The 16,520-nt window shown below is 38.8% G+C and overlaps 1 protein-coding gene across 49 annotated transcripts in view; it reads right to left on the bottom strand.

Moving 5' to 3' along the window:
- NEB (nebulin) overlaps positions 1-15,831 on the bottom strand; it is a 202,814-nt gene extending 186,983 nt beyond the window's left edge. For all 49 annotated transcript variants that reach the window (XM_060409928.1, XM_012137496.4, XM_042243869.1 and 46 more), the window contains exons 1-9: positions 15,754-15,831; positions 15,052-15,136; positions 14,445-14,509; positions 11,150-11,191; positions 9,340-9,540; positions 7,387-7,494; positions 6,811-6,915; positions 6,032-6,136; positions 5,035-5,139 (exon numbers count right to left, since the gene is read on the bottom strand). In XM_060409928.1, coding sequence (XP_060265911.1) covers positions 5,035-5,139; positions 6,032-6,136; positions 6,811-6,915; positions 7,387-7,494; positions 9,340-9,540; positions 11,150-11,191; positions 14,445-14,480 — 702 coding nt within the window. In that variant the 5' untranslated portion in view covers positions 14,481-14,509; positions 15,052-15,136; positions 15,754-15,831. The remainder of the gene's footprint in view (positions 1-5,034; positions 5,140-6,031; positions 6,137-6,810; positions 6,916-7,386; positions 7,495-9,339; positions 9,541-11,149; positions 11,192-14,444; positions 14,510-15,051; positions 15,137-15,753) is intronic.
- Positions 15,832-16,520: the final 689 nt, after the last annotated feature.

Genomic DNA, 16,520 nt, shown 5'->3' with positions numbered 1-16,520 from the left:
AAAGTCACACACCTCTGTGGATTCTGTCAGGACAACAACATGCTGCTGCTTAGTTGCTCAGTCGTGCCTGACTCTTTGCGACTCCATGGACTACAGCCCACCAGGCTCCTCTGTCCATGGGGATTCTCCAGGCAAGAATACTAGAGTGGGTTGCCATGCCATCCTCCAGATAAGCAGGGTTAAAAAGGACACCAGAAGAATGTGCAGAGGTGGGAGAGACAGCCTCTTGAGCCCAAACCATTAGCTTGAAACTTCTGTGTCTGCCTCCATGGTGTGTCCTGTGAACTTGCTTGGTGCTCCGTGCCAAGTACTCTACATTTACAGGACCCAACTGCCACTTTGCCTTTATTGAAGCTTGAATATCCCATTTTGTGCCTCTGGTCAGTTGCTACTCCCAGTGGCTCATCTAAAACCCCAACAGCCTCCAACCAACTCCATACTCCTCTCAGCTTCCTGTTTCGTAAAGACGGGCTGTACACTTCTGTCTTTCCTCATCCCTGCTTCTTTCACCGGCTGCATGGTTTGGAGGGAACACCCCTGGCAGAGGCCAAGCCCTGCACTCAGGGTGCTGCTCCCTTTGATAGCCCTGAATTTTCCCTCCATCAGTTACCCTTTTTTTGGTTACAGCTTCAACAGCTCTCTCACCACGTCTATTTATTATGCATCCCTTTGGCTCCTGCTCTTTTTTTTTTTTTTTCCCTTCACTACTGACTCCTCTTTTTCTTCCACCAATCTTGACCCCTACTTCCAACAATAAGAACTATTCACTGAATCTCAGACATGCTGTTCCCTTTCCCTGGAAGCCCCAACTCCACCCTCTCCCCATCTGCCTGCCAGCTGCTACTCATTCTCCACGTCCCAAGACAGGCACAATTTTCCCTCTTGAGTCTTTGTCTTGATGACCTTCTCCTAGGATCTCACTCCACTACCCTTATCTCCTTTAAAAGAAAAAAAATCAGATGACAAATCAGATGACACTGTACCTGGTTGTTTACATGTCTGTCCCTCCTTGGACAATGAGCTCTGGCATGGCAGAAAACACACCTCTCATTTGGGAACCCTGTTCCCTGTCTAGTACCTGACTGGAGCAAGGGTTCAATAATTGACTTCTGAGTGTGTGTTTTACACACTGAGGCCATCGGGAGAGGTTTGAAGAGGAGAATTCTCCTCCCAATTCTTCTACTACTCAGCCGTGAGACTTCTATAAGTGATTTCTCCTTCCATGTGGCTGTATCTTTTTTTTTTTTTTTTAATAAAGAGATCGTATAGTTCCAAAGTCACAATCATCTTCTTCATACTTTAACCAAGTCTGTGAGTATGCTTAGTCACTAAGTTGTGTCCAACTCTTTGAGACCCCATGGGCTATAGCCTGCCAGGCTCCTCTGTCCATGGGATTTTTTTAGGCAAGAATACTGGAGTGGGTTGCCATTTCCATCTCTAGGGGTCCTTCGTGGCCCAGGGATCAAACCTGTGTCTTCTGCGTCTCCTGCATTGCAGGCGAATTCTTTACCCATTGAGCCATAATCTAACTATATCTTATTCTAATAATATCTACCTAATGCCTATAACAAATGCTTTCACAAATTAAATCAATTGGGACACAAAAGACAGATTTTAAAATGTATTTGTATTATTAATAATTCCATGGTTTACTTTCTTTTAAATAAGGGAGGACTTACTTTAGGTATAGGGCAACCTGTATTTTCTGTGACTGGCTAAGCCCTTAAGGAGGAAGCAACATTCTATTAGGAGGAATGCTTATTAAGTATGACATCCTGTCAAAAGTTTTCTGAGAATTCAGATCTAGAAGCCCTAGTTTCTCAAGAACCTTTGCTCAGAATTCTGTCTAGTTAGAATTCAGTACTCTGGATCAACTTAAAGACTCTTGGTTTTTGCAAGTATTTTGTCTCTACCTAGGTAATTAGAAAAACATAAGTTGGGTTAGGAGGGACAAAAGGAGAGGGAGTCTCTGAAACCAAACCCTTAGCTCAAAATCCACAAGCTTAGCCAGTGGCAGGTTCGGTGGACAACAGCTTGCTTGGGGCTCTGTGCCTAATAACTAGATGCCCGTGGTGCTGGCAACAGTATTAATAGGCATGCTGGTAACCTAATACTTGGTCTAGCACAAAAATAAAAGCCATATCTCAACTGCCAAGTCTTTCTGAGGCAAGAAAAGGAAGACTCTACTTCATTATTATATGTCCCTCTTTATTATGTCTTCTATTGAGATATACATAAAAAAAAAAAAATGCGGTCAACTCTGATTGTTCAAAGTCCATAGCACTAGAGCGGCATGGAGGTGACCCTTCATCTCTCCCTTTTATGGGTAAGAGGAGACATCCGGTGATTAACTGCCTTCTTGGAAACCTCTCCCTAGGTTTGCATGACATAGTATTTCCAGGTTCCCCTTCAATTTCTCTGCTCATTGGTTCCGTCTTCTCCTGGACCCCACCCAGGTGTCCTAAGAGTAGGTGTCCTCCGGAACTCTGTCCTTGGCCATCCACCGTCTGCAGTTGTCACATTTTTAAAATTATGTGACTCTCAAATATTAATATCTTGTACTGATCTCACACCTGTGCAAATGCCTTGATCTGAATATTTCTTCCATTATATTGACTCTATTTCTCTTTTCACTAATGCATTGTTACCACCTGTACCCCTGTTCGCCTAGACTACCAGAACTTTGTCACAAACTCATGGATATTTCCTTTCTCACCTTTGTCTCCAATATCTAAATGTCATTAACACTTTAAAACATTTATTACCTTCAGATTCCTTTCTTCCTCTCTCTTGTCTCCATCATCCCAATTTGTCTATATTACTAAAATAGTATTCTATAAATCATGATGTTTTCTAGTCTCAATCCACCATATGGTCCATCAAAATTTCTTCAGATTCTACTTTTATCATGTTATTTTCCTCTCCAGAATCTTATGATATGGTAGGCAATGAGAGACATCATATCAAAGTTATTTTGTCTGATTTTCAAGGTCCTGCAACCTCTTTATTCCAAGTGCCTGCCTACCTCAGCACCCAGAGCATTCATTTTTCTTTTTTTAAATTATTTTAATCAAAGTATAGTTGATTCACAATGTTGTGCCAAATTCTGCTGTATAGCAAAGTTACCCAGTTATGCACATATATATATTCTTTTCCATTATGGTTTATCACAAGAAGCATTCACTCTCTTTGTCTCCTAAAACTCCAGACTCACATCATGTATGTCCCTTTGTCCAGCACTCTCTCCCCACAAAATGCCTTTACTTTTCATCACTACTTATTCCCTCTGGATCACCACCTCCACACAGCTTTCTCTCATTATTCACATATTCCTGTCTTAGCAAATATCACACGGTAGAGTTTGTGGGTTTAAAAAAATTTTTCTCTTGTTGTTAGTATGTATCTCTTTCATCTTACCAGTCTGATTTTTAAATTCTCAGGAGAAAGGATGAAAATTTCTTGTACTTTTTCATCCTGCCAGGTATGCATGCATAATGGTCTTCTAATTTAAAAATTATTGATCATTTGATAAAGGCCACACACAACATTGTTTATTCATGAGTTACAAAGCCAAAAAGCTCATCTTAAAAGAGAAGCAGAAGGTCCCCACACATTAAAACTGATGACTTTTACTAATGGCTTTAAAATTTTGTTATGCTTATTTTCTAGCTTACCCTAGAGAAGGTTAGGATTATATGTTATATTTTCCTCAGTTATATGAAAACTAGGATAGAAATATGTCTGTTAAACTTAGTTGATATCAAATGATAGGAACTAAAAGGAATAGACCTCAAAAGTTGGAGATACCTTCAAATGAGTATGTATAACTCATATTCATATGTGTAACTAGACAAGATGGGATCCTAAGATGCACTGGAAGTAAATCCTGATGAGTCTCAAAATGCCAAGTGACTTAAGTCCACATTGAATGTAAGAGGTTCAGGGTCTATTGAATATAAGAGAATAAACGTCTCATTCTATAATACAGTTTCCCTGAAGACTAGAACAGTATTATTTTCAATATGGCCTCTAGCAGATCAAGGGATCAAGAAATAAAGTACCTCAAAACAAGGGCTACTCAAAACAAGGCTGAAGTTGGGGTCTCTGCTGCTGCCTTCAACACTAAGGATTCTATTACTCCTTTTAAGTTCCTCTAATAAAGTTTTCAAGGTCTAGGATACTAAAATTCTGGCCAGTAGGGCTGCTGATTTTTTTTTAAACTAACTCTAAAATATCCCCTTACATATGCTCTATGGGAGGCGCTCTTTGTGAGGTAACCACACTAAGATGTTTGGACAAGTATGTAGTCAGATCCCTGTGCAGAAGAAGGGGACTACCACAGTTCAGACTTACAATTAGGACAGCAAATCAAAATCCTTCAGAACATTGTTCACGCAATACATTCAGGAAGTGGCTACAATCCCAAAAAGTTTCTTTTTTTAATGCCACTCTATTGTCACAGAGAAACTTAACTCCAGCCAAGGTGATGGGAGGACACATGTTCTAGCGGAAAGAACATTGGTCTTGGATCACAAGACAGGCTTTTGATCTGAGCTCTGCCACAGACTACTAATGTGACCTTAGACTCGGGTTCCTCACCAGTAAGAAGACAGCATGAGAATAAATAATATCTAATATAAATGATAAAATCTAGTTTAGACATCATAAATTAGAATTGGAAATATATTCCTCTGCAATAGTAGCACTTAATCCTTTTTTTTTAAGATTTTTTTTGATGTGGACCACTTTTTAAAAGTATTTTTTGAATTCATTACAATATTGATTCTGTTTTATGTTTTTTTTGTTGTTGTTGTTGGCCATGAGGCATGCAGGATCTTAGCTCCCTGAGCAGAGATTGAACCTGTACCCCTTGCATTGGAAGACAAAGTCTTAACCACTGGACTGCCAGGAAAGTCCCAATAGCATTTAGTCTTTTTAAATGAAGAGTTGCAATGAACTTCTGGCTAGAAGTGTGTCCTAATTCAAGGTGTCCTGATCCCACACTCTCAAATGTGCGCACTGCACTGCACTTACGTCACTGAGAGCTTTCTGGGCTTGGGCGACCCTCCTCAGCTCCGGGCTATCGTTATATGGATAAAACAAAGTTTTGTCAGCTTCCCAGTCTTCAGTGTATAGTTTCTAAATCAGAGAAGAGTGAAAGTTATGAGAATGTGAGAACACAGTGCCTTGAAATATATACTTCTGAATTCATCCATCAGCGGCATATAGAACCCAGGGCAGAGGGAGAGCAAAGGTAAGTGGAATCCACAGATTCCATTCCATCTAAGTCATATTTATCAATAGCTTACCTGGCTTGTTCTGACATATCTTATTTACTGCAGAGTGGATGTGTCTCATTGTATCTCATCTTTGACTTTACCTGCCTTCTGCAACTAGTACTAAGGAAAGTATAAGGAGCCAGGAAGCACTTAGCATAATTTCCATGTTTAAACCTTTAATAAACCTTTAATACAAGTGAAAAAATTAAACTTTTAATAAGAGTGACAGCCAGCCTTGTCCAACGTATAGTGCGGGCTGTACACTTTGTGAGTCTTTGTGGGTCTCAGAACTGGCTTTCAGATGCATCTTTTTTTGGGGGGAGGGGGTGGAATGTGGACAATTTTTCTTAAGCCTCTATTGAATTTGTTGCAATATTGCTTCTGTTTTATGTCTTTGGCTTTTTGGCCGAGACATGTGGGATCTTAGCTCCCCAATCAGGGATCGAACCCTCGTCCGCTGCACTGGAAGGCAAAGCCTTAACCACAGGCCTGCCAGGGAAGTCCCCTCAGGCACATCTTTGTTTTCCTCAGGCACTCTTCCCCAGTTGTTCAGACTCGCCCCCACTAGGCCCAGGAACATTTTTCTCAGTTCCTCTTAGCCAGCCTGATCCCCGCAGCCCCACGTGCCTCACGGCTACTCACAGAATGGCTGGGGAACCACATTTTAGATTAGGCAGAGTTCACAGGTACCCCTCTATGTGATGTGGTGGGAGGACACAAGACAGAAGTAGCAACAGAGCAGAGGCCCCTACCTTACTGAACATGGCTGTGTTCTTGATGGCCTGGACAAGTTCAGGGGCATCAGGAGGAAGCAGGTACTTATCCTTGGTGTCTTCCCAGTTCTGCTTGTATAAAACCTGCACAGAAAGAGCGGAGAACCTGTGGCTTGATGTCTCCCCCAAAGGCATGCGGGTTTAGAGCACAAAGGGGAAGAGTAACCCACACTCAAGTTGTCCTCACGTGAAGGCTGAAGCGTGCTGAAGTGACACCAGCATCAACTACGGAAATGTTGACCAGGTCGACATCCCGTGATCCTTTCCCTGCATTAGTAAGCTTTCACTTGAAAAGTCTAATTTGGTCAGTTGAATCAAGATTCTGATTCTCTATAGATTATTTTCAAAAGTTGAAACCTGTCAGTCATTGGCTGAACTTGGATGGTAGATGTGTTTGACTTAGATGGTATTTTTAAAATATTTTTAATTAGTTGCTTACATTTGAAGTTTGGAGATTTCTCATTAAAAATTCACCTCCCAACTTCTTAAAAAGAAAAAAAGACTCTGGAGACACTGGGACTGAATTCTGTAGCTGGAGCTAAGGTCCTGGGCTTTCCAACCCCCATAGCTCTGATGGTCCACTTTAGTCACTGGTACAGACTGCCTGACATGTGTGGCTGTTAGACCCCACCATGCCTGTGGGCTCGCATGGAACTGAGGAGCAGGATCTGGCCTGTTCAGTTTTCTCCTCCAAGGCCAGGCAGTTATAATGCACATGCTACATGGTATTCCAGCCATCCATACCACAACCTTGTTACCTTACTGACTTGCTGCGACACTTTCTTTGCATGTTCAATGTCCTTTGCTTTTTCATCGACGTGACAAATAGTTTTAGCAACATCGCCATCCGTTCGATACTTAACCTGCCAAAATAATGCACAATTAGAACCTATGATAGGCATGAATATATGAGTATATTAAAGAATATCTTATAATAAAGAACATTGACCCAATCACTCTATGTCTGCATCCAAAGTCAAGTTTCTGCCTTTTAGGTAGAAAGCTGTGAACTCACTCCAACTATCCTTAGAGCACCTGTATTCACTGATTGTCCGTTTTCCCGCCCAAGTTACAGCCTCCCTGTGCTCCAGAATGGACAGTCTCGGTGAGTTGGAACACCCATCTCACACTACCTTTAAGCCAAGCTTTTAGAAGTCTCTTTAGGTTCACATTTAGAACAACATAATCTATGGCCAATGCTTCTTCCATATTTTTAGACTGGCTCACAGTCATTTGACTCCTTAGTCTCTCTCCACCTATTTAAAGCCCTCTATTCCCAGTGGTAGGGACATTTCTGAAATGACTCTCTCCTCTATTTTAGCAATGCGGCCCACCTCACTGAGTTGATCTTGAACTTTCTTGATTCTGCGAAGTTCTGGGGTATCGGTTGTGATGGCGTATGGCTGCCCTTTTGCTTTCTCATAGTTCTCCTTGTATTTATTCTAAAAAAGGTATCAGATTATTAGCCTAAAACATGACAACACAGCAGCAGAAATTACAGGCAATACATACACCCTGTATTATTTTTTTAATCCTGTAAGTTATAACAATTATCAATTATAACAGCTTTGTTTTTGTCCCCTACTCTGATTCTCAACAGAAACTAAAATAGACATGTAAGTGTTCTTCCCAAGCATGGCTGAATATTGGAGACAGTAGAAATTTCATTATATTGTCTTGGAAATGCCCTCAAATGATTCTTTCAATATTTTATTGTCTGAATTCACACATGAAAAGCTGGAACCTCAATAATTCTAGGAAATATAGAAATTTAGTCAAGTCTAAAAAGATCTGATTGCTAATACAATGAAAAAATATTCAGTTCAGAAGTTGCAGCTAAATCTCAGTGATCTGGATAACTGAGACACCAGCTGAATTAATGGGAAGTATAAATTATGAAGAATTTTGAAAAGGAATGAAATTTTATTATTTCTACTAAATATATGAGTTCTTGCTTTAACAATAATATGCATAATTTATCATTATTAATACTTCAAGAAGACTCTTGAGTGGAATAGTCAACAATCTAAATTATACTACTGATTTCATCTCTAACCACTTTAAAAATATTGCAAACATTTGCCAACATTTTGTTCAGACTATCAGAAATTCTAGGATATTGCTGTTTGAATTAATGAGGTGTTTATGGCAATAAATTGACAATAAATTTTTCTATCTTTGGTGAATACTACAGTGATAAAAGAGGCAAGATAATTTTGTTTTTAAAAATCTAAGTCTTAGAAAACCTAAATTTTGAATCACTCAAGACTCTGAAGTAGAAATTTACCAAATAGTCCCCAGTAGTTAACACTCAACCAGAAATGAATACTTATTGGCCAACCACAACATGATGCTTTTGACATAAGCATTAATCCTATATAATCTGATGCTCCCTTGAGTACTTTTCATCTTTTTTTAAGCCTCCAGAAGATGTGCAATCAGGCCATCTAGTGAGATGTCAGTCTACCCTGGACAATCAACAAGTTAGCTCCATTTAAAGGGTTTAAACCTGCTGCCAGTCAGTGTAACTTATAGAATTGGACATGGAAATTTAAGGACAGGCATCTTCAAGAGCAGTGATTCTCAGTGTGTGCTGCCCATTAGAACCTGGGAAGTTTTCAAAATCCTCTACAGGTCCCAAGCCTGCCTGGACCAAATAAACTAGCACAACCTGGGCATCGGTAGTCTTAGAGCTCATAGAATCTTAGGGAAATCCAACGTGCAGCCAGTTAAAAAACTTCTGTTTCAGGTTACAGTAGAGCACTCTGATCCTCAATTTCAGATAAGTTTTCTTAGTCTGATCTTGGTTTTTTAAGATCTTTTTAAAAGATCACATTCTTTTTCACTCTATACCTCCTGGAGACACTGTTAGCTAGTCTATTTGAGAGGCATCATGCTCAGACATAGCATAAATAAATGCTATTAAGTTTATGTGAACTGATTTCATCTAAATCTATATCTAACTCTATAAATCTGTAACTCTCATTTCATTATTCTAGACTGGCAAACAAATCATGATTAAACACCAGTAAATTCTTTACAATTGGCCTTATGCTTATTTTGCGGGGATAATTTCAATAAGGATGCTTTCCCTGATGCTGGCTGCAATGGTGCAAGTAAATGGAAAGCAGAATTCAAGAGTTTTGAGACATTATATTTCTATAAAATAAGTTTTGTCTCATACAATGTTGAGAAACAAAGTCCAGCCAGCATCCAAAACACAGTTGGTTGCGATCAGTAATTTCTCAGTAGTAAAACCAGATAAGCAGAAGTTTTTTGAAACTTACTGTGCTAAAGAGATCCTGCATTTTCTGACTGTGTGCAATGTAGGGGGTCATGAACTTTGAAGGGTCCACCTTCTTTCGAATAACCCTCTTCCTCTCCACCGGCTTTTCAGGTACTGGCTTTGCCAAGGCCGGTCTGGAGGTGTCTGATTGCTCATAGTCAGATGTCCTTGTTGTCGTAGTTTCATAGAATTCTGTTATTGTCTGAAAATTTGGCATGAAGTTATATCAAAATTTGACATTATGAAAGTAAAAACTGTAATACTATGATCTTGATATACATTATTCTAACTTCAAGTCAGATTGATATTCCTGGTGTTATTAATACTTCTTCACATCTAAAACAGGCCAAAGCAGGAAATCACATGCTATATCCACATGAAGGCACATTATGTTACATAAGTCTGAATGCTGACTGTGTCAGATTGCCTGGAACAAAAGAGGTTACTTCTTACCTACTTGCAACATTGCCTTAAAACTCCATTTGCCTAAAGGGACACTTGAAGATAGGATAAAAAATAAAACAAAAATATTCTCAATCATTTAAAAATCTTCTTAAACTGCATGGTAAAGTGAAACCAAACTGGGATCAGGGAACAAACTAAATGAAGGCAAACAAATAACTTGAATTCTTGACTTTAATATTAACTGTTAAATGAGTCTAAGAAAAAGTTGCTTGTTCTTCAGGCGTTTAAGTATCCTGTTACATGAGACAAAGAATGATGAATTTGAAAAAATGAATCACATCAATAATACAAGTGATTACCATTCTCTTGGCTTAGTCAGTTAACTAAAGTGAACTAGAGTGCCACTTACACTAATAAATGCCTAGGTGAACACGAATAATGATGACAACATAATGGGGTAGTTAGCTTCACAACAGTAAGAGGTAGGTGGGAAATCGTTGCTTGTTACAATAGACTTTATAGTGGAAGAAACCAAGGTCCAAAGTTTGGGTCTAATCCAAAGTTTAAAAATACGTAAGAAAAGAAGATAAGCAGTTAAATTTTCACTGCATCTCAGCTTATATCATCTGTACCAAAGGAAGAGTTCCAGCATCAATTAGGAAAAAGAGAAACCTAAATAATAAGGAAATTGTTCATCTGTGACAAACACCCTGATTTAGGTCAGATCACTGCTAATAGATTTCTCGCCACCCCTTACTACTGACGATGGTGAGAAACTAACCAGTTTACCAAATCTACACATGTTAGTTTTTATGCAGGTTTCAGGGTTAGCCATCCATATCACCATGTGTCATGCTTAAGAGAAGCAGCTCCATGCAGGAAATTAAGCATGAGAGAGATTTCAGCTTGGAAAAAAAAAAAAAAGTCCCAGCTTAGAATATTTATGGAAATGACTTTCTCAGAATTCCTAATGTGCCAAACTCTAAGTAGCATTTTATCGTATCGTCAAGGACAAAGGTTTGGAGGCTCCATTTCTTTTGAGCAGAGTTGGTGCCCAAGAAGTTATGACTCTACACAGTGAAACTGCTGGTTCCCACACAGATCTCAAGTCCAAGGCCCCACCTTTGTTGCAGAGAGTGGTGATAGCCAATCGCATTATTCTAATAAACATCACCTACACCGAAAATATCACCCAAGTAATGGAGGAACCATCCCTAGCCATTTTGGATATACTGAATAGTAAAAACAGGTAATGTTCATACGTATACTGCCGACTGCTGGGCACATAGGTGAGTGACCTCCAGATTCTCCCTTTTGCCAGCTTGGTGGCCCTGAGAGTTTGAGAAAGGAGAAAACTTTCTGCTTTACTGAGCATGCAGCCTGTTCAGATGTGGGCTGGATCTTACCTCCCCTGGCACCTCTTCATAGACTGTTTCCTCTGTGTAATACTATAAATAGAGAACAAAGGTATCATTAGAACCAAAGCAGGAATCACCTCTGCTTTGCCTCAGTTAAACCACTTAGTTTATTTCACTAGTCCAGTTGGTTTCCAACATTGGTGGGAAGGAAGTAGATGGTGGGGGGCTGTTCATATTTTGAAACCCATTTCAACTATGTGAAACATCAGAGTAGCCACAGTGAAAGCCATCAGATTGAATAAGGAGATGCAGGGTGATGAGAAAGGCATCTGAGGATGGCTATTTATCTGGTGAAGCTATTTTGCTTGAGAAATAAAATGTTTTCTTATGGTACTCTCAGAGTTTGCTGAGAATATAATAACAATATCTTGAGTGTGTGGATTGGGCAGAGAAGAACTGTGATAAAAAAAAAAACCTCACTGTTTGCTAACTATAAAAAAAACCTCAGAAACCTCAGTGTGAATAAAATTTTAAAATATCATTCTCATGAAAATGATAGATCAGAAAGCATATACACATCCCTATATCACCTTGCTGACTAAGTAATAAGAGTTTCTTCTGGAGTTATGAATAGGTCCCTTCTGGTAACATGAAGGTCCTAAAAGGGGTGCTGCAATGAGATTCCTCATCACAAATTGTGGGGAAGTTAGGCAGCAATTTGCCACTGATGGTTCTGAGGTGCCTGCAGGCTGGATCTGAAATCAAATCTACTTTTGTACTACTTCTGACATCACTAGCAATAAATAGATGTGGATAAGAACTGGCTGACATTTTGTTTCAGATGCGTAACGAGAGTGGAATCCTGCCCCTAGCATCACCCAGCTTTCCTGGATGAACAGAAGGAAAGAATGGTTTAGGCCAAGGCATACAGAAAAGGGATAAAATGAAACCACTTAGCTCATAACATTTTATGCTTCATTTTTTCTTGACCACCAAAACATATACTTGGGATGGAGGGAAAAAAAACATTGAAGGCAAAATTTCCCTCAGAGGCCTCCTTTCTTTTGCCCTTGGTTCAGTGATCTCTCATCAAATTACTGAACTATGGTCCATAGGCCACATGCTCTGTTTCACTTGCAATAAAATTAGCATAAAAGTTGCTTAATGTCTCCCACTCTTATGCTTCCTTTGCTCCTGTACTATTTTTTTTTTAATTTTTGAAATTTAATTTTGTCTCTGTGTCCTTACACATAGCAACAGAAATCACAAGCTCTTACAGGACAGAGAATCGCTTTTATGTGCTATGTCTTCATCACATGGGAAATACCATTTAGACACTTTAGGGAATGCTGTTTGATGCTGATCTACATGGAACCATTTTTTTTTCTGGCCACACAAAGCAGCAGTGACTTGAAAAGTTTTCAACTAAAGTGAATGATTCACAACTATTTTGGATTTTCTTAGCATCCAAGTAAAAGCAGCTCTTTGGTAGCCATCCAATTTTACCTTTGCTACGCTCTAATCATTAGTAAATATGTCAGAAAAAAGCTTACCAAAAAAGGCAACATTATCCAAATGGTTGGCATTAACTTGTAAGCCAAATCTCTTTTTTTTTTTAGAGCTGTGCCACTAAATAGATTGTATGATAGTACATCTTTGCCTTTTCCTTTCTTTCTAAGTTTAAGTTTGACTAGAGAATGACAGTACAGCTTTATTCAGTTGTCCAAGAACCCCAGGAGAAATGTTTTTATAGCTAGTCCTAGTTTTGTGAATTCTTCCCTACCTATTTCCTTGAATCTGCCACCAATCCATTCTCATGGCATCTTCTGAGGTCAGAGAGACCTTGGTTCAATTCTTTCTGGCAGAAAGTCTATTAGTTTATCACCTGCTAGTCCCAGAAACAGGGAACAATATGGCAAGAAAAAGATGCCTAAAAATAGGCTCCTCCATTTTTATGACATCTGGTTAAACCCTTCAAATCTAGCTCTAAGGGCAATTTCCAATGACCAGTTAATACCATTATTTTAAGGAAGGCAAGGTATATTTGAGATAGAGGCTAAAAGGTATTCCTGGTATTACCATCATACAGAACGCAATTTAATTTATAATTCTGTTAGTGCTTGATAGTGATTATTGTGACCAGCAGGGATGTATGTAAAATGTGCACTAGTGAAACCATTGCACACTGAAGATCTGGCCTTTGGCATTTGAACCAGAGAGGTTGAATGTTACAATGAATGAAGGTTAGTCTGTTTTTTCCTTCATATCCTTCAATAATAAAAGCAATTGTATTTTTAGAATAAAATAAAATTTTCTTGATCTAAGTATAAACTGTGAAATAAAATAATATTCCAAAGATAGATTTTGGCATGTTCATTCGGAATTTGATTCTGGGTAACTTAAATTTCACTCTTACTAAAAAGCACAGATTTTCAAAACTGCTTCCACGTATCTTGAGCACTTAGAGATATTTTCACATGTTTAAATCATCGTTAATTGGTAATTGTTATGGAGTTACAGATTCCATTGGCAATATATTTACATGGATGCTAAAGGCAAGAAGTGGTAAAGAAAAATCACAATAAAAACTAAAATAAAATAAATATAAAGCAACAACTTTATAAATCATGTCAGATATCCCAATAACCTTGAAGGAATTTTTCAAGGTGCCCACTATGGTCTTTTGTTCTTTTTCATAATTCAAATGCAAAAGCTAGTCTTGTTCCCGTGGGTAAATAGGATAGAGTTTGTGGGTAAGCATGGCTCCAACTGTCACTTGTGAGCCCCATGATTTTTACATGTTTATGTGTGTGCACATATACACATGTATAAACCCTTACATATATATATATCTCATATATATATATAAATAACTCTGAATGTTTAATCCATTTCACCCTAAACATAGATAATTAGCTTGCTGAAGCAAGGAGTAAGTAGCTGTTTTTCCCTCTGTGGCTGTGCAAATATTAAGAAATAGGATTCAGTTCTCAGAACTTTCTCTTCATTTCCTCTGTTCCTTTGGCCACAGGGGCTGGGAAATGGGGAAGAAAGTAGTTTCAGAAGACAGTTGAAAATCCACCTTTACCCCATACTTTTTTTTCGGGGGGGGGGGGGAATTTAAAGAAAAGCAAAAGTGGGTAACAGTGATACTTCTTTTCAGTTCTAATCCCACATAATTATAGTGAAACGGGACGTAAAATACTCCTTTTCTTATGCTTTAACAATGACTCTTTGTGAAGTTATAATAGACAACGTATTTTTCAAATGATTTTCACCCACACGGCTTTGACTATCGCCACATAAATACACTTGTCAGAGTCAGGAGTTTTAAAAATCTTACCTCCACCACCTCCTCATATTCTTCGTCATCTGCCATTTTCCCAGAGTAGTAGTGGCACCTACAAACTTTACATATTCCAGACAAATGAAAATACATTAGAATCTATCCCCAGGAATGAAATCACCTTATAGTATTACAAAAACAAAACTAGAGGCTAATCTGTTCTATATACTCATGTATTATTGCAGGCTAAGTGAGAGGAGATATGTAAATTCTGGTCTAAAAAAACAGGCTTCCAATTTCTCAATTCCCTCAGGAATGTGTTTTGTATTGCTACTTCTAGCTATATGATCAATCTAGTTAAAGTTGTAAAATGAAGCGGAGGTGACAGTGAGAGGGTTTGGAGTCAAAGGAACAGAGTATTTATGTTTCCAAATACTTGGAGGAAAAAAAAATACTTTCAAGCAAAATTTCAAGGAAAAATTTTAGGGAAAGTTCAACTTGGCTTTCAGAAAAAAGTTGGAGTTTTTCCTGGTACGCCAAAATTCTGAGTGCTGCCTTAGGTCTCCATCCTGTTACACCACATTGTATGCAATAGAGCCTATGCTTCCAATTAGAACACATAAAAATAAATCTGTCAACGGACTTGAAAAGAAAAAATAGAAACCTCAAGGCAACGGGGTTATTTTCTTCCCAAACACCATTGGCTTGTACGGATTTTTCCTCTTTCGTTTCTGTAGCTCTGATCAAACCTGAAAAACAGCAAATGGTTAAAGCATTGACTCAAGTTCATTTGACATGGTGGGTCTTGGGCCCAAGTTGCTAATTCAGGAACCAGCAAAGGGATCTCCCAAGGCCGTCTTTGACGCCAGAGAGGAGGACTCTCTCTCTCTCTTGGTAAAAGTAGATGATGTTTTGAAGCAGCTGTCCCTTCACCCAAAGATATTTGCTTGTAAACCAATACCCCAGCTGTGGCTGGTTTTGTTAAGCTAGCAAAACTGCCGCTCCTTCTGAGTCAAATGAAGTCCGGTAGAACCAGATAAATATAGGAACGAAGGACATAGATCTTTTTTCATCCTAATATATTTAGAAAAAACGAAAAACAAAAGCAAAAACATAAAAAAAATTCATTAGACAAGACAGCCAATTTGGTCAAGCAGTAAGTTGGTTAGTATAGGTCTTTAATCACACACTACATGTCAGGTATAAGTAAGACCTGAGCTGGGTCATAGGGTTATAGACTTTCCTAGTCATGTTTGCATCACTCATTTCCCCAGTTAAGACCCAGATTTTGGAAAATACCTCAAGGGAAGTTGTAAAATTTCTCCTAAAAGAATATTACAGAAAAAAAGCCATAAATTGGCCTTACCTTCAATCTACCAAATAAATTTCCTCAGCAGCAAAGCCTCTCCCAACTCTCCCCTCCTGACAACCCCAGACAAGAGCCGGTGTGGAGCATGGGCTCCGAATTATCATGTGGCCAGAGCAGCCAATCAGATCCCAAGTCGCTCAAATTTCAGAAGCTAAATATACTAAGTGATCTTCTGAAAACCACCTGTTCATCAATTCCACTAAAGGATAAAGGGTAACAAATTGCTTGCATAGAAGTATTCAAATGTAATGGAATTTTACCTAACTTCCAGCGTATGGGGTTCAAATTGAGATTTAATCTCTCATTTCCTACTGCTCTGTTTAATATCATATTCATGCAAAAGAACTTAGAAGAAAATCAGCATGACTTTGAGGGGCTTTAACCCTCCTGTAAACTGCTTCCTCACCAGTTTTTCCATCTTCATGGAGATAAATAAACTCGCTCTTATACAGCTCACCTGGTGAGCCTGGTAAGTTACAGGTGTTGATATGAAAGAAATAGAGGGATAGGATCCAGAAAACCTAAGTTGGTAAAACCAATTTTTAAAAATGTGATAAAATGACGTGATAGGTGAAAATACTTCATGGTGACGTTAGATAAGGTACCCACAGGGCATAATTAGAGAGATTAGCCCCATCATTTTTCTATTACTAAACCAGTGAGGGGAATGCCAAGACCATACTCATTACCTTCGCCCTTTGTAAGCAAGCCTAGCTGCTAGGAATACAGAGCCTCCCTCAGATATAGCTAATTGGGTTATTGAT

This window comes from Ovis aries, chromosome 2, assembly GCF_016772045.2.
Source record: "Ovis aries strain OAR_USU_Benz2616 breed Rambouillet chromosome 2, ARS-UI_Ramb_v3.0, whole genome shotgun sequence".
NCBI classification, from domain to species: Eukaryota; Metazoa; Chordata; class Mammalia; order Artiodactyla; family Bovidae; genus Ovis; species Ovis aries.
Note: the sequence above shows the minus strand (reverse complement) of the source record. Positions and strands in the feature narration are given on the sequence as shown.